The 26,257-nt window shown below is 44.5% G+C and overlaps 1 protein-coding gene across 1 annotated transcript in view; it reads left to right on the top strand.

The window, feature by feature from the left end:
- The window catches only part of NFX1 (nuclear transcription factor, X-box binding 1), a 1,141,187-nt gene that overhangs the window by 179,819 nt on the left and 935,111 nt on the right, over window positions 1-26,257 (top strand). The window contains exon 3 of the mRNA XM_069219549.1: window positions 13,759-13,938. Coding sequence (XP_069075650.1) covers window positions 13,759-13,938 — 180 coding nt within the window. The remainder of the gene's footprint in view (window positions 1-13,758; window positions 13,939-26,257) is intronic.

The raw sequence follows: 26,257 nt of genomic DNA, 5'->3' as shown, positions 1-26,257 counted from the left end.
GTCAGTCCTACTATTTCTGGAATAAATGAGCAGATTAGCTGATGCAGAAGGTCTACGCATGAGTAGAGCAAAATCTAAATTTTTTCCACTGTGTGGACTGTTAGTTACAGGTACAGCTCTCTCTCTCTCTCTCTCTCTCTCTCTCTCTCTCTCTCTCTCTCTCTCTCTCTCTCTCTCTCTCTCAGGGATTGGGGTTGCAGTGGGAACAACATAATGTCTGTTATCTGGACATTTGGGTTACTCAGTTCCCCACAGCCTATTACGATATTAATGTAGGCAGAATGCAAGAAAAAATATCTCGGTCCGTTGAATTCTGGAAGACACGCCCGCTATCTTTGATGGGAGGAATTTCTGTGGCTTAAATGCCCCACTGCCTGCATTTGTTACAAAATGCAATATGTCTGTGTTTGCCTTTCACATTCACACAGTTGCATAAGTTGCTGTGTGCAGTGGTATCGGTGGGTAGACATGAATGAGTGAACCTGTACACATTGAAACTCAACTGGGGGAGACAGTGGTCTTGGTCCGCCCGATCTCTTTTTATAAAATGCGACTACAAAGCGTCAGCATATGTTACAATGGCTTGACGATGACCCTGACTTGGGAAAGTCACTACCAGTGGTCATACACGATCCTTATATGCCACCAGAGGTATTTCTGATGGGAGGGAGAGGGGAAATGATTCCTGATCATCTCCCTTATTTGCTGTTACAGACGCCAGGATATGGCATGGAGGGGATATGTGGAAGACATGCCCCTGTAGGCACCGAGTCTATTCTCTGCATTGTGGAAGGAAATGTCTTTCTTACCATGGCGCACAGGGGGCTGCATGAATGCAGGAGATCGCTGTCTTAACACTAAGTTCCTCTCCTTGGAGCAGGTGTAGTAGGGATTTGGGATGGGCCCTGGGAAATCCCTGCAGTATACTAGGCTGCAGCACACGGCCTGGGAGATCTGGACCTCATTTCCGGAGGAACTATACAGTAATGAGACTGCTTGTCAATTTAGCTGGTTGTGTAATTAAGTACACACTTTGCATCAGGCCTTACTTATGCATAAAGAGGGCAAGACAACCCACAGCAAAGACGGGTGGAGTGCGGCCTGCCTGGATGAGTTGACCAGAGCAGAGTGGCAGAAGGCTTGTAAACAGGTCTGACTGGTATCCCCTCTGTGCTGGAGTCATCCGGATTCAGTTTAATTTCCGGTACCAAAATTATATGACCTCCCAGGAAGCTCTTTAAAAATATACCCTGCACCTCCAGTTGATTGTAGGAGATGCGGCCTGCCTTCATCAGACTTCTTACACCTAATGTGGTCCTATAGACTGCTGGTGGAGTTTTTGGTGGAAGTATATAACATATTGCATATAGTGGCAACAACTTTGACAGGGACCCTGAAACATTGCTTGCTGAGTGTGCTCCCATGGCATAGGGCAACGAAAAGTCCCACTCGGATTGTGGCTCTTGGAATAGTTCAGGCACGACGGATCGCCATTTATAAAAAAATATATATATTTTATCACAGATCAAACAAGATAGCGTGTGGGACAATGAATGACACAGTAATACTATACCCACCTGCTCCTCTGCCTGTCCCCAGAAAGCATCAAGCAATACATTTTATGTCTTCCAGCTATCAATCATATTGACCACAAATGTATATCCTCTTCTTCTGCCTTGCATGCAACAAAGTGATCATTGTTCTTCCGATGTTAATAACAAAAACGTTGTTAAAGGAGCAGAAATATCCTTGGGCCTCGAGGCCTGCTGCACCTTTTCTGCATAGAGTTCCAACTGTGTCCAGCAATATACCAATCCTTCAGACAATGTGTTTTGGTACCCAATTTTATCGCTACTCGTCTCTTTGTTAAAAGCAATGCCATTGGTATAAACTTTTGGTGGTATGACTGGAGATTCTGAACTAATCCCAACAGGCAGACCGCAAGGTCCCAGGGTATCAGTTCCTCCAAAATGTTCGTTAGCACATCTGTAAATTGAGTCCAGAATTGCATAACTGGAGGACAGGGCCACGCCAGGTATATGAATCCTGCCTCCCTATGCCCCACAGCTGTTACAATTGTTATCCTCACATATCCCAATTCTAAAACGTTTAGCAGGAGTGTGATATGTTTGATGCAGGAATTAAAAATTAAAAATACGTGCATTGCAATTGGAGATGAATGCGATTAATTGCGCACAACAACATTTTCAGTCAGTGTCTTCCAGAGGATGGGGGACCAGTGCATTCCATTGTTCCAAGGCTTTAATCGTACTCAGTGGTTTGTTTTCTTGTGCAGCATTATGCAGCCTGGTAATTAAATGATCTTGGGAGTACCTATAGGGCCGTCAGGCTATGGGGTGCTTTTGGGAATTTAGGGTAACGTAGCTGCACAAAGTCTATAGTATAGTATAGCTGCATGTAGTCTGTAGTATAGAAATGTCACTAATGAATTTTGTTTAGAGGAATATGGGAGTTCTGCCAGGACACAAATGTTGTGTTGGGGTAGACCCCCTCCATAGTCCTGAGGCCTACTTGAGTGAGGAGTCAGAGTGCCTTATCCTCACATATAACCAATATATCTGGGTGGTGTGGGAGTGTAAAGCCAGAACATATAACATAAGTTTCCCTGTCTACACTCCCAGATGCTGCCAGGCAATGCTGTGTATATAGTATTTATCTCCATACGGGAGAAGTTGCTTCTTCTGTGGGTTATGATAGCTGATAGCGGACAGGATACACATCATTATGTGCAATTGCAGTATGTGGTATGTAATAATGTGGTGTGAACCAGTAGTGGACAAAGTGTGCGTGTGCCCACAGGTAATACAAATTAATATCTGGTGCATTGTACCCATCCTTGGGAGTGTCAGTATTTCCCACCTGATACAAGGTTGTTTGCCAGTCCATACCATCGCAGTCAGTAGTGAGAGCAGCTTCTGGAAGAAGTGCACAAGCAGTAAAATGGGTACATTTACGAACAAGTACAGAAATTGAAGTAGAACCACCATTTTGAGTACCGCTGTTGTATCTGCTAGGGATAAAGGTAATGTCTTCCATCTAGTTACCTGATCTTCTAAGTTGGAGATTGCTCTTTCATAATTCGATCTGATTATCTGTTCAGGGTCTCTGTGTAACCATATCACTAAATATTTGACTGGGCAAGTGACCCACTTCAGTGGGAATTCAAGCACACATGGGATAGTGTCTGTGGTAAGCAGAAATATTACAAATTTTGTCCAGTTGCTACTTACCCCACAATAATATTCAAATTTGATGTGCTCCCTAATTACAAGAGCAAAGTGGACTGGGTGGTCTCGTACATAGAGCACCATATCGTCTGAATATAATGATATGCTTAGTGGTCGCAGTTGACATCTCAGAGCCAAAGTTGTGTGACGTTGCCTGATTATACATGTCAGTGTCTCCAGTACAATGGCAAATAATATCAGCTGCAGGGGGGCACCCCTGCCAGGTACCTCTGCCTACAGCAAAATTGTCAGATGCATGGCTATTGACTTGCACTCGGGCTAGTAGGTGCTTATAAAGTAGCACTGGCCTGCTCATAATTGCCATGATGGCGAACATGTATTCCCAAACTATTGAGTTGAACGCCAGTAGCACTGCAGTGGCCTGTAAAGTTAGGTCTAGGTAGTGGAGTAGTGAAAATATAATGCATAATTTATGAGGAGTGGATCTAACTGGAAATAATCCCAATTGGTCTGGTAAGACCAATTGGGAGCAGAAGCTGAAGTTGCATTGCCAGAATTTTAACCAATATGTTTGTATTTATGTTTATTACAGATAGCGGTCTGTAAGGCTCGGAGTTCTGGATAGTTTTTTGGTTTTAGCAGGGTGATTATCAAAGTCTCACGTAAGGAAGGTGGCAGTATCTGATTGTTATATGCCTCCTTGTACATAGTACGGAGATGGGGCACCAGGAGGTCCCAATACTCTTTATAAAATTCACCACTTAGACCATCCTGACCTGGTGCTTTCCCATTAGCTAGTTTCCTGATTGCTTTCTTAACATCACCAACTGTAATGCCACAGCCACATCCTCTAGATATACCTTAACCTCAGCTGAAGTAGCCTTCTTGTGGGTGCCGTATAACCCCTCATAAACATGTCTAAAGTCTGCCAAGATTGTGGGTGAGTCCTAATGTGCTCCTCTGTTCGTGTCTGCTCTCTTAATGATGTGTTCCCTCGGTGTCCACAGCTTGCCAGCCAAACTGTGGCCAAGTTGCCCTCCCTCTCCATACGACTATAGCACATGTCTCTTGGAGCGGAACTGTGCCTCCTGCTCAGCTAGGTTGTGAAACACTGTCAAGTGTTCGCTAATTGCTGTCAAAGTGGCCAGGCAACAATTAGGGGCATAGTTTTATATTTGTGCTCAAGTGATTCCAACGTGGATTCTGTGGCGTGTAACTTATGTATAGCTTCAAGAACGCCCACCTGGGCACTCAGCCATGCACCCCGTGTTGTAACCTTAAACGCCTCTCATAGGGTACCCTTCCTAGCCACTGTCCCAGTATTCATTTCAAAATTTTCAGTGAGCCCTTGGCAAATACTGTATTGTTTTTAAACACAACATCTAGCAGTGCAGCTGCACAAACCCACCACGCAAAGGGTGGGGGTGGGGATCGGCAATACCAAACTCAAGAATGCCGGCAAGTGGTCAGACACCGTCTTGGGCATATGTTCAACTCTGACCACACATCCTCCAAGATCAACCGTAGTCCATTCTGGGCTGTATACGGAGGGTACAAATTTTCCTTCCCTTTGATGTGGGTAGCATAGCCTCCATACAGCTACCAATCCATAGTCCTCCATTCCCTTCTTCACTGTCTGTGCTGTCTGTTGACCATGCCAGGTAGCTGTCGCTGATCTATCTGTTTCAGGGTCCAGATCAATGTTCCCTCTTATTTTATTCCTCTGTGTGCAGCAATGAAAGATCTCTGTGCACCACATCCAAGGTAACGTGCACCAAATACATGTTTTTAAGGCCAGAAATGGCAGGGATGAGTCAGTCACATAAGAGGCTATACCCGATACTGTATCTGACAGTTGACTGATAACTCCCAACCATAAATACTAACCTTAGGAAAGGCACTAGCCTACCACGAGGTCTTAATGGCACCCAATACAACAGAGCCCCCCTGCAGCACACCCAAACGGCTATGTCGCAGAATGGAAAAAACCTGGCACCTTGACCCTACCAACTCCAACCACTTCGCCTTCAAGGGTGCCCTATGCAAACATCACCAACTGATCCGCACCACCAAAAGGACCCACTTCAAAAACAGCATTGACACCAACACTCACAACAGCAAAGAGCTCTTCGGCATCATCAAAGAGCTCTCCATCCCCAGGACCTGCTCCAACGAACCCCTGCCATCACAGGAGTTCTGCAACTCACTTGCAACCCACTTCTGCCAAAAGATAGGAGAAATCCACAACAGCTTCAACCCCCAGACCCACCAGCTAACTACAAACACCTACAGGCCCAATGCTCCAAGCACCGCCCACTTCCTCCACACCTGGACCCACGTCAACATAGAAGACACCGCCAACGCCATGGCCTCCATCCACTCCGGATCACCATCGGACCCCCGCCCACACCATATCTTCAACAAAGCTAACACCATCATCGCTCCCAATCTCTGCAACACCATCAACAGCTCCTTCGAGTCAGCCACCTTCCCAGAGAGATGGAAGCACAGAGAAATCAACGCCCTGCTGAAGAAACCAAAAGCAGACCCTGACGACCCCAAGAACTACCGACCGATCTCCCTCCTCCCATACCCTGCCAAGGTCATTGAAAAAATAGTGAAGTCAACTATCCCGGTTCCTGGAAGACAGCAAGGCACTCAACACCTCCCATTCCAGATTCCACAAAAACCACAGCACCGAGACCACACTCATTGCTGCCACAGATGACATCAGGACCATGCTCGACGAAAAAGAAACAGCAGCACTCATCCTCCTGGACCACTCCGCAGCTTTCGACACGGTATGTCATCACACTCTCCGCACACGGCTCCACAACGCTTGAATCCGCAACAAGGCACTGGATTGGATCTCGTCATTTCTCATGGGCAGAACCCAGAGAGTCCGCCTCCCACTGTTCCTGTCAGAAGCCTCCAAAATCACCTGTGGCGTCCCCCAAGGATCTTCGCTCAGCCCCACATTCTTCAACGTTTACATGGCCCCCCTCGCCAACATCGCACTAACCTACCACATCAACATAGTCTCCTACACAGACGACACTGAACTCATCCTCTCCCTCACGAAAGACCCTACAACTGCAAAGGACAACCTCCACAACGGACTTCACGCCATCGCTAGATGGATGGAGTCAAGCCACCTCAAGTTAAACACAGACAAGACAGAAATACTCATCTTTGCCACCAACCCCTCAGCTTGGAACGACTCCTGGTGGCCCACCTCCTAGGATCCGCACCCTCACCCACCACCCATGCATGCAGCCTGGGATTCATCTTGGATTCCACACTCAGCAGGTCAATGCCTTCTCCTCTTCCTGCTACAAAACCCTCCGCTTGCTCCGCCAAATCTTTAAGTGGATTCCCGTCGAAACCAGGAAGACCGTCACCCACGCCTTGGTCAGCAGCCGTCTGGACTAAGGAAACGCCCTATATTCGGGAGTAACAAACAAACTCCAAACAAAGCTGCAAAGAATGCAGAACGCATCCGCCTGCCTCTTTCTAGACGTCCCACGCTGCGACCACATCTCACCCCACCTCCGAGACCTACACTGGCTACCAGTATCAAAGAGTATCACCTTCAAAGTCCTCATCCAAGCACACAAAGCCCCCCACAACACAGGTCCTGCCTACCTCAACGACAGACTCACCTTTCACACCCCCCACCCGCAACCTTCGCTCCACCAACCTCACGCTCGCCTATGTCCCCCGCATCCGTCGCACCACCACCGGAGGAAGATCCTTCTCTCACCTAGCCGCCAAGACCTGGAACTCCCTACCGCTCCACCTCCGCCAGACCCAAGACCTCCTATCATTCAGGAAACGCCTCAAGAATTGGCTTTTCGACCAGTAGCTATTCCCACCCCCAAGCACCTTGAGACCCTAACGGGTGAGTAGTGCACTCTATAAATCCTTGATTGATTGATTGATTGATTGATCGCTCTGCTTTTTTCTCTCACATAAGAAACCCCTTCTCTGGGGTCTTCTGAATTCTCTGGCCCTGAGCTGAACCGCATATTTATACAGTCTGACTCCCATCAGCAGACTGCGATAGGCTAGCACTTTGTAATCTGAGGCAGAAGTGGATGAGCCACTGAAAGCTCAAATCAGGTTCAAGCGATAACTGTCTTTGGCTCAGCTCAAGATTCTCTTGGACCCTGGTGCCCAAAATGAGCCATGTTTTTATGTGGTTTTGGCCTGCCAAAATGCTCTAACCTCATGCACCTAGAGTTAAAAAGAAAGCAGGCATGAGGAACATACATCCATCTTGTAGCTGAACTACACAATGTGGATCTAGAAATCAAGAGCTCAATCTCAGCTTCCTTATTTCATCAAATTGTGTGAGTCTGTGCAAATATTTTATTTCATTGAGCCTCTTTTTCCTTCATTATTACATACAACAGCACATTCAACTATGAGTCCAAGGTGTGTGCTGTAAATAATCATGTTTCGTTTGATTTAATAGTGTATAAGGTTGCTCTGGAGGTGGGGGAGCCACTGAAAGTTTGATCCAGGTGCCTATCTCTAAATGATCCACACTTTTGCAAGAGGCAATGTGGCCTCATAGCTATAGCTGCCTGCCATGTCATATGGGAAACAGGGCTCAAATCTCTGACAATTTCATTGTGCTGAAAAAAACAGTTTTTAGCAGTTGGTTTCTGTTCTGAAGAATGCTTATGTCCTTGGGTAAAGTTCAAGCTGTGTGCTGTGTAAACATGCCAAAAATAAAATGTGGATTCTACTTGCCCTCTACTCTCTAATCTCATCTTCTAAGAATAAGGAACAAAGTATTAACTTTTGAGGTCAGAGATACGGATCTAGTAGTCGGATTGCAGTGTGAAACTAGAAAATCTGGGATCAATCACAGCTTCCCTGGTATACCTAATTGTGTGATCAAAGGTAAATATTTTATTTCACCACACCTCCTTTTTGTTCACTATAACATAGAAGAACACTTTTGAATATGTCTATTGAGGGTGTGCTCTGTACAAAAGCCTCTTTTACCTAAAATGCTGTTCCATTTATAATAAGAATCTAGTCCATGTAAGGTCCACATGACAACTGCCTTGCGTCCTAGTGTCCTAATAGTATTGTCATCAGGGCGGGCAGGAAGGTTTCTCTGCATGTATAAGAACTCACTTTTAACAAATACTATAAAACCAATCTGATGCACTTAGGTCAGGGCTACCGGAGTTCTGCAACTTGTGTGGCAGCAGCGATTTACGCATAATTGTAGATTTGCTCCATTTGCCACGCCCATCATCTGCCGCATAATCTGTAGTTTTTACTAAAAAAATATGTTTTCAGCTCAGACTGTTCAAAGGTTACTAAAACCGCTAAGACACATTTTGCTGCACAGTGGAAGACCCTTTGCAAAGGTTGACTGGTCATCTGTCTGTAGCTTATTGCTATATTTGGGTGTTAAACTGGTACTAAAGAGGTTCAATTATTGCCCAGACATTAACAAGCTTAAAAAAATGACAAAATAATGAATTAACATGGTCACAAAATATGCTGCATATTGCTGTATAGTTTACTCAGACCTGCCACATAATTTGACCTTCCCCTGCTGCATAATTCCAGAGGCCCTGACTAAGGTGGAAAGCTTCCATGTGTTAAAGAAATACACTTTATGGAAGTTTAAAGACACCTTATCCCATTCTGGCATTGTCTGTTGTATGAGCCTACCCTTGGCTGGACTCTGCTATCCTTGGTAATTTGTTGACTTTGCTCAAAGTGTAAGACAAATGTAGGCCACATACTGGGTATACCAGATACTTTACCTGCCCCTTGCACTGTGTTAGAGTACAAGTCCTAAATGTGCCATAGTTCATGTTTTAAAACTTCAGTTCTGATAACTATGACTTTTGATAAATGTGTCTCACTTGAATAATATAATATGACATTTTGAAACAGGGAAGCTTTTGGCAGTAAGAGAACGCATTGTCAGGCGTGCTGTTTACTTTTAGAACAATGCTTAGGGACTTTCCTTTCTCAGCATTAAGCGCTATACCAAACGCCGTGTTTTCTCTCTCTCTGCTTCGTTCCCTAAGCTAGACATTTAGGGTTGCACTCCTCTGGAGTGCTAAGGGGGTGGGGTTGATGGGAAATGGGAAAGCAAACATCAGAAATGCAGCCCCAGGCTATCTGTGAATGTAGCCGTGTTAGTGAGGAATCCTTTTCAATCTCTCATAAGACCGGTGAAGAACCATGCACATTCACCTCCTCCAGGCTAATTACACGTCGATCTCCTTCCTAGCTGGGTTCCTTGATCCTTTTTGTGGTGCAGCACCCCAAGCAACATACTAGTTTTCATGCACTAGTGTAAAAGACGTGTGCTACAACAAAGCCTCGCCTTGTTTGTGATGTGACCTGCGCGTTCTATGAAGGACTCTGGTCACTTCAGTGTAGCAGGGTGCGCACGCGCGCAGGTGTGCACCCTGGTAGGAGCATAGGTCAAGATATGTATCCAAGTCAAATAGAAGGAGACAGCGTTGTATATGTTGCCACATGGTTGCAAAGAAGTCAGGGTTATCGACATTAGGGGCATAAGTGTTCACTAATGTAATGTACGTACCTTGAAGGACCCCCTGAGCAATTGCTAGCCAACCCTGATCGTCCATGACATAGTGAGTCACCGTAAAAGGAATTCCCCTGTTTCAACAACTTCAGAAATCCCCTAGTGTAAGAGGAGTAGGATGAAAGGCAATAAATAGCACATCCACCAAGATCCAATTGTCATAGTGGCTGTAGGGGCCGAGTGGGTCTCCTGGAGAAGTGCAATCTGGACATAATTTCTATCTAAGTAATTGAGAACTAATCCTATTTTCCTGGGGTTATTTAGCATGCGGATGTTCCATGTCACTAAATTTACTCTATCTCCCTGTCGGGCCATCATGTAGTGTTATGTGCAATGTTTGTTTAAACGGGCAGTAGGGAATTAGTGAGCCAGGTCGATGGGCAAGCAGAGTAAACATTATTTGGAATGGTTCAAGCAAGTCTTCAAACTCCCCACTGACCTCCCCCCAGCATCCCAACGCCCCAACCTCACCCACTTCAGCATTCCCAACCTGCTAAAGACATTCCCCATTTTACCAACAGAAAACTTGATAACCACAACAAAAAAAGTATTCATAGCTTCACTGTTCTAGTTAACAAATATGTTTATGGAGCTCTCTCATGTAGTGGCCCCAGGCTCCATGTACCCCTCCAGGTTGGCAGAGGTGGCCGGGCTAGTCTGATGTGTAGACAATCTCATCTAGTTTAGTTGCGGAAGTAGTCAAGTCATCCCCTCGGCATGAGGGGACTAGGCAAATTACTTCCAACTACCCCCTGCCAGCAGCAACAGTGGTCAATTTCATCCTTGTGGTATATCCTTAGCATCTGAATCCTCTGAGCGTTGATCAATTTTCCGTGGGGAAAGCGACCTCAGGTAGTCCTTAGCTGCTTTAGGGGTCGATTAGATATGTTGTTTCCCCTTGTGTTCTATGCGGAGCCTTGCCGGGTAGAGCATTGCATACGGAATAGAGGACTTTTGTAACTTGTTGTAACTGGCAGGGACACCTGTCCAGCTGCCTGGACTGTCATCATGAAATCATGATAAAAGGCTGTCTGGTTCCCTTGATAGTTTATGTCCTGTTCCCAGTCGAAGGACCGTGTCTTGGTCAAGATAGTTAAGCAGTTTCGCAATGATGGGGTGTGGCAGTGCTCCAGGTGGCAGCCTTGCCATCAGCGATCGATGTGCCCACTTCACGACCAGCAGTGCAGACAAGTTTTCGGTGCCAAAGATAGTAGTCAGCATCATTTCAGCGTACAACTCATTCTTCCCCGTGTTGGTGGACTCTAGCACCCCAGTGATGTGCAAGTTTTTCCTGTGCGAGGGTTCTTCCAGGTCTTAATTTTTAGCTTGAATAATCACCAAGACCTCTAATATATTTAGGCATTTCGTATTAACAGATTGTATATCTTCTTCTGTCTTCATAATTCTCTGCTCTGCAGCTGTGCTTCTCAATACTTGTTTGTCCAACTTAGTGGATGTATGATCAATGCGGAGATTTAAGCTGTGTATTTTGCCATTTTTGGATTGTAGGCTGCTCTGCATCTCAGTCATTTCTCCAGCATGGACATATCGCAGGAGCCTGATGAAATGGTGTCTTGTGCCTGTTTAGTGGAGAGTTGGGTTTCATAGTTGAAGCGCAATTGATTTATATCTCTCTTTTGGTACAATATCTTCAGTAGAAATACCGACCTACAGGCCCCGCAGCTTACAGTGAGTCAGATCAGTGAGGTGCCCACTAGGTACCATCTGCAGTTCTCTTCGCTGTCTCCGGACCACCATTCAACTCTCTGTTGTATAAGCAAATCAATGAGCAAAGTAGTGGCCCCCTCATCTAGGCGTCAACAAAGCACACCATCCGCTGTCCCACACAATGTATATTGCCAGGGTTCTCCTCAGGTGTCGAACTTTTGCACCCTCTGTGCTATGTAGTGCGGCAAGAAGATGCCTGAGGAGACCTACCACAGTGCCAGGCTTCCAGCTACAGCCAACAATTGTTCTTGTGACGCACAACCTCAAATTCAGTTCCTTTAGCAGAAACGCACCTCAATGATATCCTGGAATGTGCTGCACCTTTGAACGCTTTGAGTGCCAGAGTATCAAAAATTGTTTCTGCTAGTACTGGTGAATGAGGGACTGCACAGCGGCCTCCAAGCGGCCGCTCTTGAGTTACTGCAGTTCAATACATCATCTGTTAGCAGATTGCGCAGTGCACTGCTGCTCCGGTCTCAATCCAGCAGTGGTAGGTCTGTTGTGTTCTTCACTATGTGAGCCACAGCCTGATTAGTGCCGATATCCACCACACTGGCAGCAGTCCGTCAGGGCGAGCACATATCTTTAAAAAATAGGTATTCAGCCTGCCCTTGCATCATCCAAGAACATCTCATTAAGTACTTCATAGAAGCCTGTGCCTATTACAGAAGTAACTGTGGTGCCTTTAATAATGCATCCCAATCCACTTAAGTTGGTCATCTACATTATTATCAGCTTCCCAGCACCAGCCAGTATGATGGAGAAGCTGGTGGTCAAATAACTTCATGCTTTTCTCAGCTTCAGCTCCTGCCTCTTCCTCTTACAATCTAGAGGATGTTACACCTAAAACTGCCTTACTGGGTTTCTGTGAAGATTCCCTAAGACCACACAGCTATTTATATTTAACTTCCCTGTGGCCTTCCATACCATTAATATTATAGTTTCCCATCATCCTCCTCATGCCTTTAAATAGTTCTAAGTGAAAGTTCTCAAAAAGGGCTATTGTGGTCTGGGGCTATTTGGCTAAGTGTAAATCGCCAAAGCTCCAAGGATCTCTGCAATTTTTCTGATATTTACCTTGCTCCCAATTTTGTATTGCTAATCTATTTTACAGTGTTGTCAATCCTACCCTGACATCAGTCAGACCTACATAAAGGTGTTTTATGAGTAGGTCTTGTGCTACCTGGTTCCACACTGTGTTAGACACATTTGGTAATTCATGTAGGTTTCATAGAGCCAAACAGAGCTGGTTCCGTTTGTGGCAAAGAGGAGGCAGCCTTCCATTAGGTCAGACTAAATCGCTTATTCAAAACATTTCACGCCCTCTGTTGATGAATCTAGTCTTTTGTGAGCAGTGAGGGTGGGTTGTTCCATCCACAGACTGTGTGATAAGTAGTTATGTCTTTCAAACGCCAACTTTATAATACCTCTTCTACTGCCCAACTAAAGAGCTCTGATTGAGGGTCTGTCTGTTATCTCCCACCTAGAGTACTGTGATGCGTGATGCTAATGCCTCATAAAAAGTCTTAGTTCAGGCAGAATGCAACACTTTGGCTTTCCTATTTAGTTAAACTACACGTTTGTATATCATGAGCTCTTCATTTGGCTGGTTATTGCAGTCAGGCTTTACATAGAACTTGCTTGCTTCATATTCAAATACTTTCACACCATGGTCTATTAGCCCACCAAGTGGTCACCATACCAGCTTGTTTGATCTCTCCAAAGCTCATATCAACTCCTTCTTGACATTCCTTCCTTCAGTTTCAATTTCAGGGAGGCTCCTGACCTTTGCTGCATGTCTTTTCGTATGTCAGAAAATAGTTTAAAATTGTTCTTTATTTTTTTCGTCAGTTTGTTTGTATTTTAAGATTAGCACCTTGATGCTTACATATATTGACTAGACTAGCTTCCTGCTTGATCATAAACCACAGAATCTCTGTCCTTGTTTCCTAGTGAGAAATGTAAAATCTGTGAAGGCAGAGATCAAACGATCACGCTTAGCTGAAATGTCAGAGCATAGCATGGTTTTTTAGTGTAATATAATTAGTGCAATGCCTAAACAAGTTTCAGAGTACATCACATAGGTAGGGATCATACTTTAAACCTGCCCATGACCCATTTTCTCAGCAGACGTGTACAAAACCTTTGAATTGAATCTTGAATTAGAAAATGCTGTTGTTTCACTGTTTTTTTTTTTAACTTGTTATATATAATGTTTCTGTTTTTCAGGATCTCTTATAGAACAACTGACTGCAGAGAAATATGAATGCATGGTTTGCTGTGAGGTAGTCCGTGTAATGGCTCCTGTCTGGAGTTGCCAAAGCTGTTATCATGTGTTCCATCTTAACTGCATTAAGAAGTGGGCAAGGTCACCAGCATCACAGGCTGAAGGTCTGATACCTGGTGCAGGTAAGCATGCACATCATTTTAATACACTTAGTAATTTAAGTCGAGGCAAGCTCCGAGTGAGTTCTTGCAGGTGTATGCTCATATGTTCAATTGCTGGTATTACATGATGAGCTCACATACACTCTAGAAAGCATTTAGTCTGTGCAAGAATGGCTGAAATACAAGTAGATATAATGGGTCCCAGCAACCCTCTCTTATAGACATTTACATTCATTCACACAATCCCTCAACTTAATGTTGGATATATACAAACCATGGTACCTATATTTGTTCGAAAACCTTAGGGCTGAAATCACATTTGAACAGTTACTTGAGGTCATGTTGCACACACCTGTAATTGTATGAAGTTCAGACACTGCTCCACCACATCATTCATCATCTCCCATATATGATTTCCCGTGTAGCTGTTATTGTGAAAATCTTACTGGAGTAGCTTGTTGATGAAGATCATTCTCTGGTTTCAAATCAAACAATACCACTCTGTTAGTGAGAATCTTGGCTTGCAGGTGAGGGAATGGTAATTACTGTAAACGGACATGGCAATGTCTGAACTTTAACATTGGTGCACATGTCACTGAGCAGGCTGTCCTCTGTTCTTTAATGAAGGCACATCTATGAGCTTTCCTATAGCCAAAATAAATTGGTGGTATTCCGTTGCAGGCGATTTATTAGAGGTTTCTAATTTTTCAACCTATACGGTGGCTGTTTCCAGCAACTTTTTTTCTACAAACTCCTTATCTCCGTAGAACCCCTACAAACATATACCAATTGAACACTGAGCAGCTATACACTGTCTTATCTGCATTTATGTTTCTGGCTTGTCCAAATGAATCCTTGGAGTGCACTTTGAAGTGTAGGCCCTAGTAGCCACAGGTTTAAAAGATATTTTTTAGAAGTGATAGCTTGGATAATATTTACCATCTGATTATGTGCCAGCTGTGCCTGGCAGGCCTGCCGTTACTATGGGCCTGATTACAACTTTGGAGGAGTTGTTAATCCGTCCCAAAAGTGACGGTAAAGTGACGGATATACCACCAGCCGTATTACGAGTCCATTATATCCTATGGAACTCGTAATACGGCTGGTGGTATATCCGTCACTTTACCATCACTTTTGGGACGGATTAACACCTCTTCCAAAGTTGTAATCAGGCCCTATGCATTCTAAATCTCACCAAGGTGCTGCTTTAAATGGCTCACTAAGATGAGTTGCCTCTTTTGGTAAAACGTTTTCCAATGCAGGTTACAAGATGTCTGAACATTTTGCACAAAGAAATTAGGCTTAAAAATTGGGTAGGCGTGTAACTTAAGCATCTTCTTCAATATAGTGCTTGAGTGTACTTTGCACCTCTTGTAGTATTACTGGGGAAAATGTTGACTCATGCTGACTTCATGAAGTTGTAGTTGTGTTCTGTCTATGAAAGATTGAACATGCTATTAGTTAATTTCTGTGGTATTGCCATTTTAACATCAGGTGGTACAGTCACACCACACCAACACTCCTAATATTTCAGTGTACCACTGATTTGACTAAACCTTTTCTGCCCTTCAGTGAGTCTCTCACTGACATGCTATCGGGCACTTGGACTAAACTGTATTCTGGCCCACTGGTAAATCGCACATCACTAAATCGCAGACCAGCTTCGGGTGACTCATTTTCTAACTCAGCATCTAACCCTTTGTTGGGGCAGACATTCACCAGCAGAGTGAATCTTAACACCTTTTCATTTACTCCTCCAGACAACCCAAACATATAGAGATGTTTGGAGGTTGGGTGGGGAAGCGTTCATATATCAGCCTTGCCTTGAGGTCGGTAAATGCCAGCTGCCTCCTAGGACGTTAACACTTGTGTGCTGTGGGACATAGTTGGATGAGATAACACTGGTAGCTGCAGTAGACTAACATGCTTCCATGGCTCATACCATTCAGGGTGGCTAGAACGTGACCAAGTTGGTAATCTGATCAGGTCTTACCACCACTGATTGTTTAGGATGGGATGTTAACACCAGCATGATGCCTCGGTGCCATTGCGGATGAGGTCCAGGGCTTCTCAGAGAACGTCCAGGCATCCCTAAAGTACGTGTCTTTTGATGGATCTCAACTGTTCATCGAAAAGGTGTAATAGGTCCTGCAGGGTTTTAAGGTGAGGTGAGCCGCAACACTCTCCCTAGGGATTTCACGTCATGTTTTGCAATCTCCTCAAAAGTTTTGCCCTTTTTGCAGATCTGCCAGAGGATTGGCATATCAACATCGCCAGCCTCTGCCACCCACACAACAGCTGTGCCAACACTTTCAAAGTCAGGGGCATGGATCACATGAAAACACTCAGGCCATCAGGGACAGCTCACTTCTCAGTCCTTCGTCCCTCTGCCAACAGCATGAAAACCTCTTTAGCACACCTTTTGTGGCACACAACCACCATGTAGGAGGCAGTATCTGCCACTTTCTCCAAGAGTGACAGAATATAATTTCTTTAAAAATTGGTCCTACTAGTCGTCTAACGTGGCTACCCTCTATTATTGTTTTTCGACCTACTGCATTTTCCACCTACATCATAGTGGCTTTTGGAAGACCACTAGGCCATTTTGCATCAGGAGGTACATACACTTTCGGCCAAGGGTGAGCTATAGAGACGGGGTCAGCCTCGGAAGTAGAGACTAGATGCTATTCCTGCTACTTCCGTGTGCTGAAGGACATAGGCCTGTGTTCTGTTTTGAAACTACCCTCCAAATGACTTACTGCCAAAGGACTAATTCAAGATGCTGACACTGTCACAGGTTCTCTCTGCCAGGACGGTTATTTTCATCTGTCAGTCCTGCAGGCCCATAGACACTGCTTGCAGTTCACAGTAGGCCAGGAAAATTTTCAGTTTGCTGTGCTCCACTTCAGCCACACCCTATGTGCTCACGAAAGTGATGGTGGTGGTCGCAGTCCATCTTTGGAGGTTGGGTGATCAGTTTTCCCCCATCTTAATGGCTGGCAGTTAAGGGTGGGCTCGCCGAGTCATTCATAAACCACCTCCCGATAATGGTGAACTTTTTGATGTTGTTACGGACTATCAACTTGCACAAATCACACCTGACACCTGTGCAGAGACTCCTGTCCATTATATCCATCCTGGATATGATGCAGTTCGGAGGTTTTCTCCCGGAACAGATAATCTTGAACTGTGGTTGCGGAGCCTCCTCAGGGGGTCCGTGACTGCTTAGAAAATGAAATATTAACAGATTAGGTCCCCAGCTGTCAGTAATGACTCGGTGGAAGGTCCCCGCATTACATTAATGTTTCAGCGGGGTTCCGGGTTCCAACAATGATAAAGTGGGGGTCCACAGAAGTCAAAAGGTTTGGGAACCAGTGGTCCAGGATATTCAGGCTATGAACTCAATGTTTCAGCCTCAGTCCTTGATCCCAGTGAATGTGACTATGACACCTTTGGGTGACCTGAGTCCTGCTTGTCAACTATGCCGGGTGGCACATGCAAGCTATGCAGTGGGATGTGAAGTCTCTTTGGGCCCAGCACCAAGCTAACTTGTTGAATTTCATCCATATTTCGAAGGAGACTGCAAAAGATCTTCACGGGTGACTGCTTATCCTTAATTGGACCAGTAGAAGAGTACTTCCGCTACCTCAACCCGAGCTACCAGTAATTATGGACGCATCGCTTCTGGGTCGGGGAGATTCCCTTTGAGAAGTGGAGATCTGTGAACTCAGTTCTCTGGTAGCGGTCTGGCTCTCTATTACCCTGCTAAAGTTGTGGGCAATTTGCAGGACACTGAAGGCATTCCTGTTTAATATTAAAGGGAGGTTGGTTCATATTCTTGAGGACTACACCACCGCCATGTGGTATTGCAGCAAGCAGGGCTGGTTAGAGTCCTGCATTCCGTGCTAGAAGACTCTGCTCCTCTGAAACTGATTGAGTCATCTGGACATCTCCCTGGTTGTTAGGCAGGATGCAGGACCTTTAAACGCCAGGGTGAACAAACTGTCAGCTGCAGTACACCCTGTTGTGGCACAGGGCATCCTGTGGCAATGGGGAGAACTCTGAATCAATCTATTTGTACTTTACGAACGTGCAATACTTTTGCACATTGGAGTTCCCAAGACTTCTGTCTCTCGGAGACTCATTCTGCCTACAGTGGAGCAGGGGACTCCTGTATGACTTCCTGCCTCTCTTTCCTTGAGTTGTAAAGAAGATCAGGAATGATTGAGTCAAAGTCATCTGTGTGGCTCCATAATGGGCCTGGAGAGTGTGGTACCCAAACCATACAATAAAGCTACCGCTTCAGGAGGACTTTGTCACAGCAACAGTGCAGGATCTTGAAATCCGATCTGCACAGTATGCACCTTAGTGCCTGGAGATTGAGCAGCAGCAGTTTACTTCTTTTGTAGTTAGTACTCGGGCACCCTTCCATGAAATCTCTATATGTAGGGTTCTGGGATGTTTGTGTGGCGCCAGCCAGATTGATCAGTTGCAGACCAAACTGTTTAACTATTCTTGTTTGTTTTATCTTTGGCCCAAAAATTATTTGCAGTGAGTACTGTTGGAGGTTACTTGTCGGCCGTTTTGACCTTTGTACATCCACTGGACCAGCTGTCCTTGGTCAGATCATTTGTTAAGAGATTTCTTAAAGGTTTTTGATATATGTTTCCACCAAAGTCGTTTGTGATGTCACAGTGGGATTTGAATTTGGTTCTCACTGTGGTTACCCCTTTTGAGTCAACTCACAGTTGTCCATTACTCTGCTTGACCTTGAAAGCAGCCTATCAGATAGCAGTAACATCTGATTGTCACAGGAGTGAGCTTCAGGCACTATCGGTCCTGCCTCCTTATACCACTGGGAAGACTAGAGTTGAGAACTTGACCTGTGATTGTTCCAATAAGATCTGTTCTCCAGATCCTCAAGCTTAGATGAAATAGTCACCAACTGAGATTTATGTTGTAGGGAGGATGACTTGACTTCCCCTACTGCAGCTTGCAGGGTCTCCTGAGTTGTCTCAATCTTTCCGAGACACGTGTGAAGAATATCCATATTTTTAATAGCTTCCTTGTAACAATTTGTGTCTTTAGATGTACAGTTTTTAGGTCCAGGTAGTCATTGCAGTACTGTTCCCTGTGGCGCTGCAAGTGATCAAAGATCGTTGATAGTGCTGGAGAGCTAGCCTTAGTGGTAACTGCATTGACTAGAGATTGTGGCTCAACCTGGCTTCCAGGGAAAGTATCCAGTGTGGTAGGGGCAACTGAAAAGGCAGCAGAAGAGATGGCTATCTCTGGAACTAGAGGAACAGCATTTTAGGAGTGAACTCAGTCCCGACAGGATCCCACAGGAGCTCGTCGTGGGATGCAGAAGCCAAAGTCACTGGATCCAGAACCCCCTGGGAAAAAGCAGTCTTCAAGAGCTTCTCCAGTTGGGTACTTGTAGTAAAGCCTGTTGCAGCCTCTGAACCACTGGTACAGGATGCCAATTGCCCCTTTTTACCTTTACCCCTGGGAGACCACTGAATTTGAAGGTCCTCCATGGTGCTTATATTCCCAGCTGCATGAGCCTTCCCATCTGAGTCAGACAAACTACCAGAGACGGAAAATGGAAAACAAGGCCAGGCACACTCTGGTAGGGCACAAGCAGAGGATAAGGATGAGTGCCGTTATTAGTGTTTACACTGCTCCATACTACTACAGAGCCCACCAAGCCTTCTATCGCAGGTGGGAAGAGATTACCAGCCTCTTGTTCCTGAGGCTTCCCATCGATTAATCTACCATCAGCCTGAGCAAAGCCACTTGAAGAAGTTGACCCCCTCACTCGTCAGGTCCAGATATAGAACGTGTCTTCCCAGGGACGGCCGGGGGGGTAACTCTAATTTACTTCCCATTGTCCCTGCTGCTGCTTCCACCAGATTGAGGGGGGAAATGTATTTATCCAGAATCCTTTGGAAGGATGGCGTAAAGATTATCATGGGTGAAGGAATCCCTCCCTGATCCTCCCCTGAGTTTGAAGAAGGCTCCAACTTCTTATTCTGACCACAGACCGATGGTACGAGATAGACTTGGTATCAGAAACCTGTAGCCCATCAATTGCGAAAGACAGGCTGATTTCTTCTTTCCTGTCCTTTGCGGGCTGGTGGTTGGGTGAGTCAGAGAGCCTTGAGATTCTATTCCTCCCGTCCCTCTTCCGTCCGCCACCTCTGAGAACATCTTGCCAAAATAGCGATGAAAAAGATGCCATACAGAGCCCCAGGCCCTATTTCTTATTCTTTGCTGCCAGTGGTGTTTATACAGCCCTCAGAGACCAGGAGTGAAACAGTATTGTAGCAAGACTCACGTCTGCATAAGGAAATGCATCAAAAATAGGAGCAAATGTTGGCAGGGGAGTTTGGGTAATCAGAAAAATCTGAAGGAACACACTAACTCTCTGACCACACAGGGTAGTTAGCGCTGGGAGTTTGAGGATCTTTAAGTTTTTCAGAGGGTGCAACTGGCCTAGGATGAATTTTGAAATGGCTAGTAATTACAATAGTCATGACCAACGCTTACATATTTTGTTATGGAAGGTGAACAGCATCAAAGCTCCCCCTAAACATAAATTAATCAGGGAAGAGCTGCTCTATTTACTCCTGCATATTGTTCGCCTACAGGAGACTTATCGTTCTAGGTGGGAAATTTCACTATTGGACAACTTGGGTTATCAAATGTTTTCCACAACTTGTTTTTCTGTGCAGCAAGAGGGGTGGCTCTTTTTGTTCAAGATAAGGGCTGGGTCATTGCGAATCAGTGCTTGGATTCAAGGAGCCGACGGCTCATCATGACCATCACCCGGGAGAAAGTGAGACTAACTGTGTGCATAGTATATGGGTCTAATGATAACGATCTTGTGGTTTTTAACCGGTTATTGACGGAACTGCATCTTTGACCTGAGCCAGTGATACTCTGCTGCAATTTTAATGCCGCTTTCCACCCTGGTTCTGCTGTAGCTTTTAAAACAAAACACCTTAGAGAAGCTCTGTGACAGGTAATTATGACGTCTTACACACTGCTGGATGCATGGCACTGTTGTTGCCCCAAAGAACCTGGTTATTCTGTTAATTCCACCCCTAATAATTTGCTCTCACGAATCGTTGTGCTTCTTGTGAGTTATTCACTGTTGGCAAAGCAAATTAATGTCTTTGAAAATAATGAAGAGATAAGGTGCACACTTTCTTTTCGGGTGAAGAATAGAGTGAGCATGATAGCATTCAGGTAGTCCTCAACAAAAGGGGTCAGCTAATCAACTATGCAAACACTTATTCATAAATAATTTTGCTGTTACTATTAAAAGCTCTATCACAAGGACGTGACGGCCCTTAACAGATATCATTAAGCCTTTTCTTTTGCAAACACTACCTTTGTACGCTGACCTAGTCACAGCGGTCTCACCTGGAGGACCCAGTAACCTTCCGTAAGTAAAGATCACCATGAAACAGCTAGCTAGGTGTAAAGCGTCTGGTTCAGACCAAATCCTTCTTGAGTTCTATACAACCTTTCTCAAAGTTCTTGTGCCTCTCATCTGTGGTCTCCAACTCCTTTGAGTTATCTGGGAGGTCTCCCAAACTTAGTCAGAAACTAATATTGTCATCTGTCACAAGAAGGGGAAGGATCCCAAGTTGTGTGAGTCTTATCAGCTGATCTCGTTGATCAACACGGCTTCTAAAATGTACACTTGGATCCTTGCTAACAGACTATCTTCTGTGACAGTTGATCTGGTTGTTAAGAATCAACATGGGGTTGTACCAGGGCAAGACACCACCGCTCATGTGAACATGGCCATCTAGGATCTAAAAGTGGGGTTAGCTGATGGGTTCAATTACGGGTGCAGCGGGCTGTGGTTCCCGGTTCACTACTCTGGTTCAACAACATTCTGTTGGATCCTATCAGTATCACCATGGGTGTTCTCGCTCCACCCAGCTTTTTGCCCTATTTATCTAAGCCCTGAGAATGAATGGCCAAGGATATCGCTCCATTGCAAATAGATTGCTAGAGATTAAGATTCTAGCCTATGCAGATATTGCCGTCCTGATGTATGTATGGCCTAACTACTTCCCTGACGGCAATAGACACAATTGCTAGTGCATTTGGTTCTGCCTCAGGGTATAAGCTTAACACCGATAAAACTCAGGTTTGTCTAGCATTTTTCTGGTATTTACAGCTACAACACTTTTTGGGCAGTGTTAATTCAGAGGATTTACGCTGTACTCATAGTATTTTTTTTTTACTATTTTGTGAAATTCCCTCTAAAGGGAACTATCAGTCTGGCTTATAGGATGATTTCTTCAGCTGAAGCTATGTTGGGAGTTAGCGCAGTTCTTTTTCACTGTGAAGGTGATAAATGGATCCTGCTTCTTTGGTCTGAGATCACCGTTGATCTCAGGCATACTAACTTACTCGCACTGAGTGTCTTAAATGTTTCATGGATCAAAGCCCATCATTTTAAGTGTATCATTGTCTTCTGTCTCAAACTGCATCGTCTTTATATTATGAAGGTCAAACGAGATGCCAAATGCTTTCACTGGCCATGCAGAAGCAGTTAATATTTTTGCCTCTTGCACGTCAATTGAGGCTTTCAGGGAGTCTGTCGGGGGGAAACTGAATCAAACTTTTCTGACCAGCATGTCCTGGGATTTTAAGTTATAATATTAGGGCACTCTCCAGCTATTCCATCATGCTTAAGAGGGATTTGTTTATTTGCAATACCTCTTGCAAGACTAGTGCTGGCCCGAACTGGTTGTTTAAGGGGCCCCCTATTCTTATGCTGTGGTGGAATGAGCTTGTGAATGCTGGTTGTTTGGAAATGTGTTTAATTGACAATGATGAGAGAAGGTGCAAGCTAAGGAGCATTTGGGACCCAATGAGGGTATGTTCAACTGCATCCAGATGTCCAAATATTTAAACATCTCTTGCTCATGGATCATACATTGATGAAGTTTCAGTTCCGAGTCTGTGAAGATAATCCAGGGTTCATCATGGCCTTTTGTTATTCTCAATCAAAATCACATTTTTTCTTAATTGAACTGTGCAGTAATCTGGTAATGATCAGTTGGGCCCTATGTTTGATTTATCGGTTTGGGATTTTACTGCATCCCTTGGCTCAGGCGTTTTTCTGTTAATGTGATGAGATGTGTATATCTTTCATGTACTTAGAATTTGCTCTTAAAATAAAAAGAAGAACTCGACCTATGTTCCTGCCTAAGGTGGTGATACTTTTTCTTGTCAGGTGAGCTATCACCCTTCCAACTTTCTTTGCTCCACATCATCCCTCGAAAGAGAAGGAGAAAATTAATTAATTGATTGGATTCCAAAAAGGCACTCAGTTTCTACATTGATCAAAGCAGAGACCATTATGTGGCAGATCAACGCTTTGTGGTTTCTGAGGACCAAAAAAAGGCAAGGAGGAGGGGAAGCAGATCATTGCAAGATGTACAGTCCTCAATATCAAGATCTGCTAGGCATTGGTTAAGAAGCAGCCTCCAGAAGGTCTAAGGGCTCTTTCTGCCTGATCAAAGGCTGCTTTCACTGCGTTGACATGTGGAGTGTCAGTCCTGGATATCTGTCATACTGCTACACATTGACACATCACTTTTGCCTTGACAGTCAGGTTCGCTGGGATGGGCATTGTAAGCCTGTTTGGTCGTGCAAGATGTTTGCTCTGAACCATTCCACAGCCCGACCACCTTAGGTACTGCCTACGTAACTATTCACAGGTGAGAAATCTACAGTTAGAAGTATTCATCGGAAGAACATGTTCTGTAATGCTCTTTCTTGTAGATTTTCGATGTAACCGAAATTCCTCCCTGTCCTCCCTCTGCCTCATTCTGTGAAGTGGTATCATTTTCCTTGCAAAAGACCCACTTTTGAAACCTGCACACTGGTTCTTCTGATTTGCAGATGGAATCCTCCTCTGAGGGCGCAGACAAGCCTACTAAAGAAACTGATCTCAGTGTGCATGGGTGGTGTTTGTATGCTGCTCAGTTAGTCACTCCGGGGTGGAATGAAGTCCGCATGATGCCTTATGGTGCCACCTACTAGTGTGCAGGAGTACTGTTTTTTGAGCTACCGTATCCAGTCTGGTGTCTGGGGGATATTCACAAGGTGGAGAATCTGCAGTTAGTTAGAATATCCAAGTTACAGAACGTAAGTTACTAGTTCATCTGGCTGTCAATAAGCAGTGGAATATTTGATGCACAGGTGTAATGCGTTCCTTTGTTGGAGTGAAGTAGCAGTCTTGCCACAGTGTTTTAGATCCATTAAGATTAGTTTAGTAAGAATCAAGGAGCTCCTAGCTATGGTCCATTTCTGTAGTCTACCCATGAAATTACTGGCCTCAAAATGACCTATTGTTTGTTTGGAATCCTAACTGAGAGTAGATGCGTTGCTGTATCTATGGAGTGGGGAATATACTTCCTGTGACTTAGGGCTTGATTACGACCTTGATGAAGTGGATTACTCTGTCACAAACGTGATGGATATCCTTAACTCATGGTTGTAACTTTTGCCTTACAGCTGGGATTAGTTTGTTTTTTGTTTGGATTTTCATTGCAGTAAGCTTGCAAGCCCTAAAAATGTTTAATGCGCTATGCCCTCCAGAGGATAAATTTATGGTTGCAGTGCATTACTTTCTGACATATTCTTTTCATGTGGTTATGCCCTCTAGGGGCCATCTATATGGAACATAACCATGTTTCTTACAAATGCTATTTTCAATGTGGTGTCCTCTGGGGACTGTGATGAGCATTACAGTCTAATGCAACACAAAAGGATGATGGACTGAGTGCTGAACAATGCAAACACTCACCCCTAGTCACAGATCTGGGTTTAATCCATTGTTCTTTTGCTCACTATGCCACCCCAGTTTGGACCCAGCCATATGCAAATCAGTCTTGACCCTGTTCCTCATGAGAACAGTCCAGCCTGAACTGCCAAGCCAGGTCCTCCCTGGACTGGAAACAAGCATCCTGGGACCGTTTTCAGGCTATCACCCTTCATCAGCCAGGCTAGCTTGAATCCAGTGGCAGGGTGAGCACAGGACCCACGTCTGGGCATACCCTTCCCACTTAGGGCAACTTTAGCAACACAAAAGTATGATGGACGGAGTACTGAACAATGAAAACACTCACCCCCAGTCACAGAGCTAGGTTTCATCCATTGTTCTTTTGCTCACCATGCCACCCCAGTTTGGACCCAGACATACGCAAATCAGTCTTGACCCTGTTCCTCATTACGGTCTAATGCCAAAAGTTTATTTCTGATAAAGGTTTTTAATGGGTTTACATGATAATTGTATATTTTTTTAATAATCTCTCCTTATTGCAGTTATGACCATGGTTCAGGCCACCTTAACATGCTTATTACACTATGACTGTTTGAACACTCTTGATATGTTTGGGTGATTGTTCTAATTTATTTCTCTTGTTACTCCTCAGTGGCTGTCTTGTATGTTTTTTTTTTTTTGGGGGGGGTTGGGGGGGTAGTTGTATTAGCCAGCCACTCTTATGGTGGGGTGGTGAAAGTGGTATTCTATTGGAATTCGCATGGCCGATTTAAATTAGGATGCTAAATGGCAGCATTTTAATTTTTGGCTGCTGATAGAGGAAGAAAGTAAATGGAAGTGCTGTAGTTATATACAGGGCCACTGGAATTATGTGGTTGGAAAATACCAATTTATGAGACAAGTTGACCTATTTATGTGGCATAAAAGTCCAGTTATGAATTTAAAACACCAATAGCTCTAACTCAAGCAAATGCTGGACCTATTGAATTGCAAATGCTTGTTTGTAGTTTCAACCAACGTGCATTATTTGGTGGAAACAGGTGTGAAACCCATGACATTTCTTGAAAACTAGACAAATTGCCAAATTCATCAGGTGGTCATTTGTATAGATTGGCTATTGTTTTCTCTAAGACACTAATAGTTGAAATCAAACAGTAATGCAAATAAGTAGGGGAAGTTGTAGTTGAAGACATTTTAATCTACTTTTTTATGTTTCAGTGTTTCTGAAAATTGAATCTACTTTTTTATGTTTCAGTGTTTCTGAAAATTGAAGTCTTACATTTAAAGACATACAAACAGTGCTGCAGTAACAGTAGACAAGTGTAGCGTCCTTTAAAAAAAAAAAACAATGGTCGATTTACAAAACGCCTCCTTGGCATGGTTACCCCCTGACTTTTTGCCTTTGCTGATGCTATGTTTTGAATTGAAAGTGTGCTGAGGCCTGCTAACCAGGCCCCAGCACCAGTGTTCTTTCCCTAACCTGTACTTTTGATTCCACAATTGGCACACCCTGGCATCCAGGTA

Source organism: Pleurodeles waltl, chromosome 2_2 (genome assembly GCF_031143425.1).
Source record: "Pleurodeles waltl isolate 20211129_DDA chromosome 2_2, aPleWal1.hap1.20221129, whole genome shotgun sequence".
NCBI lineage: Eukaryota > Metazoa > Chordata > Amphibia > Caudata > Salamandridae > Pleurodeles > Pleurodeles waltl.
This window is presented reverse-complemented; position numbering and strand designations above follow the sequence as displayed.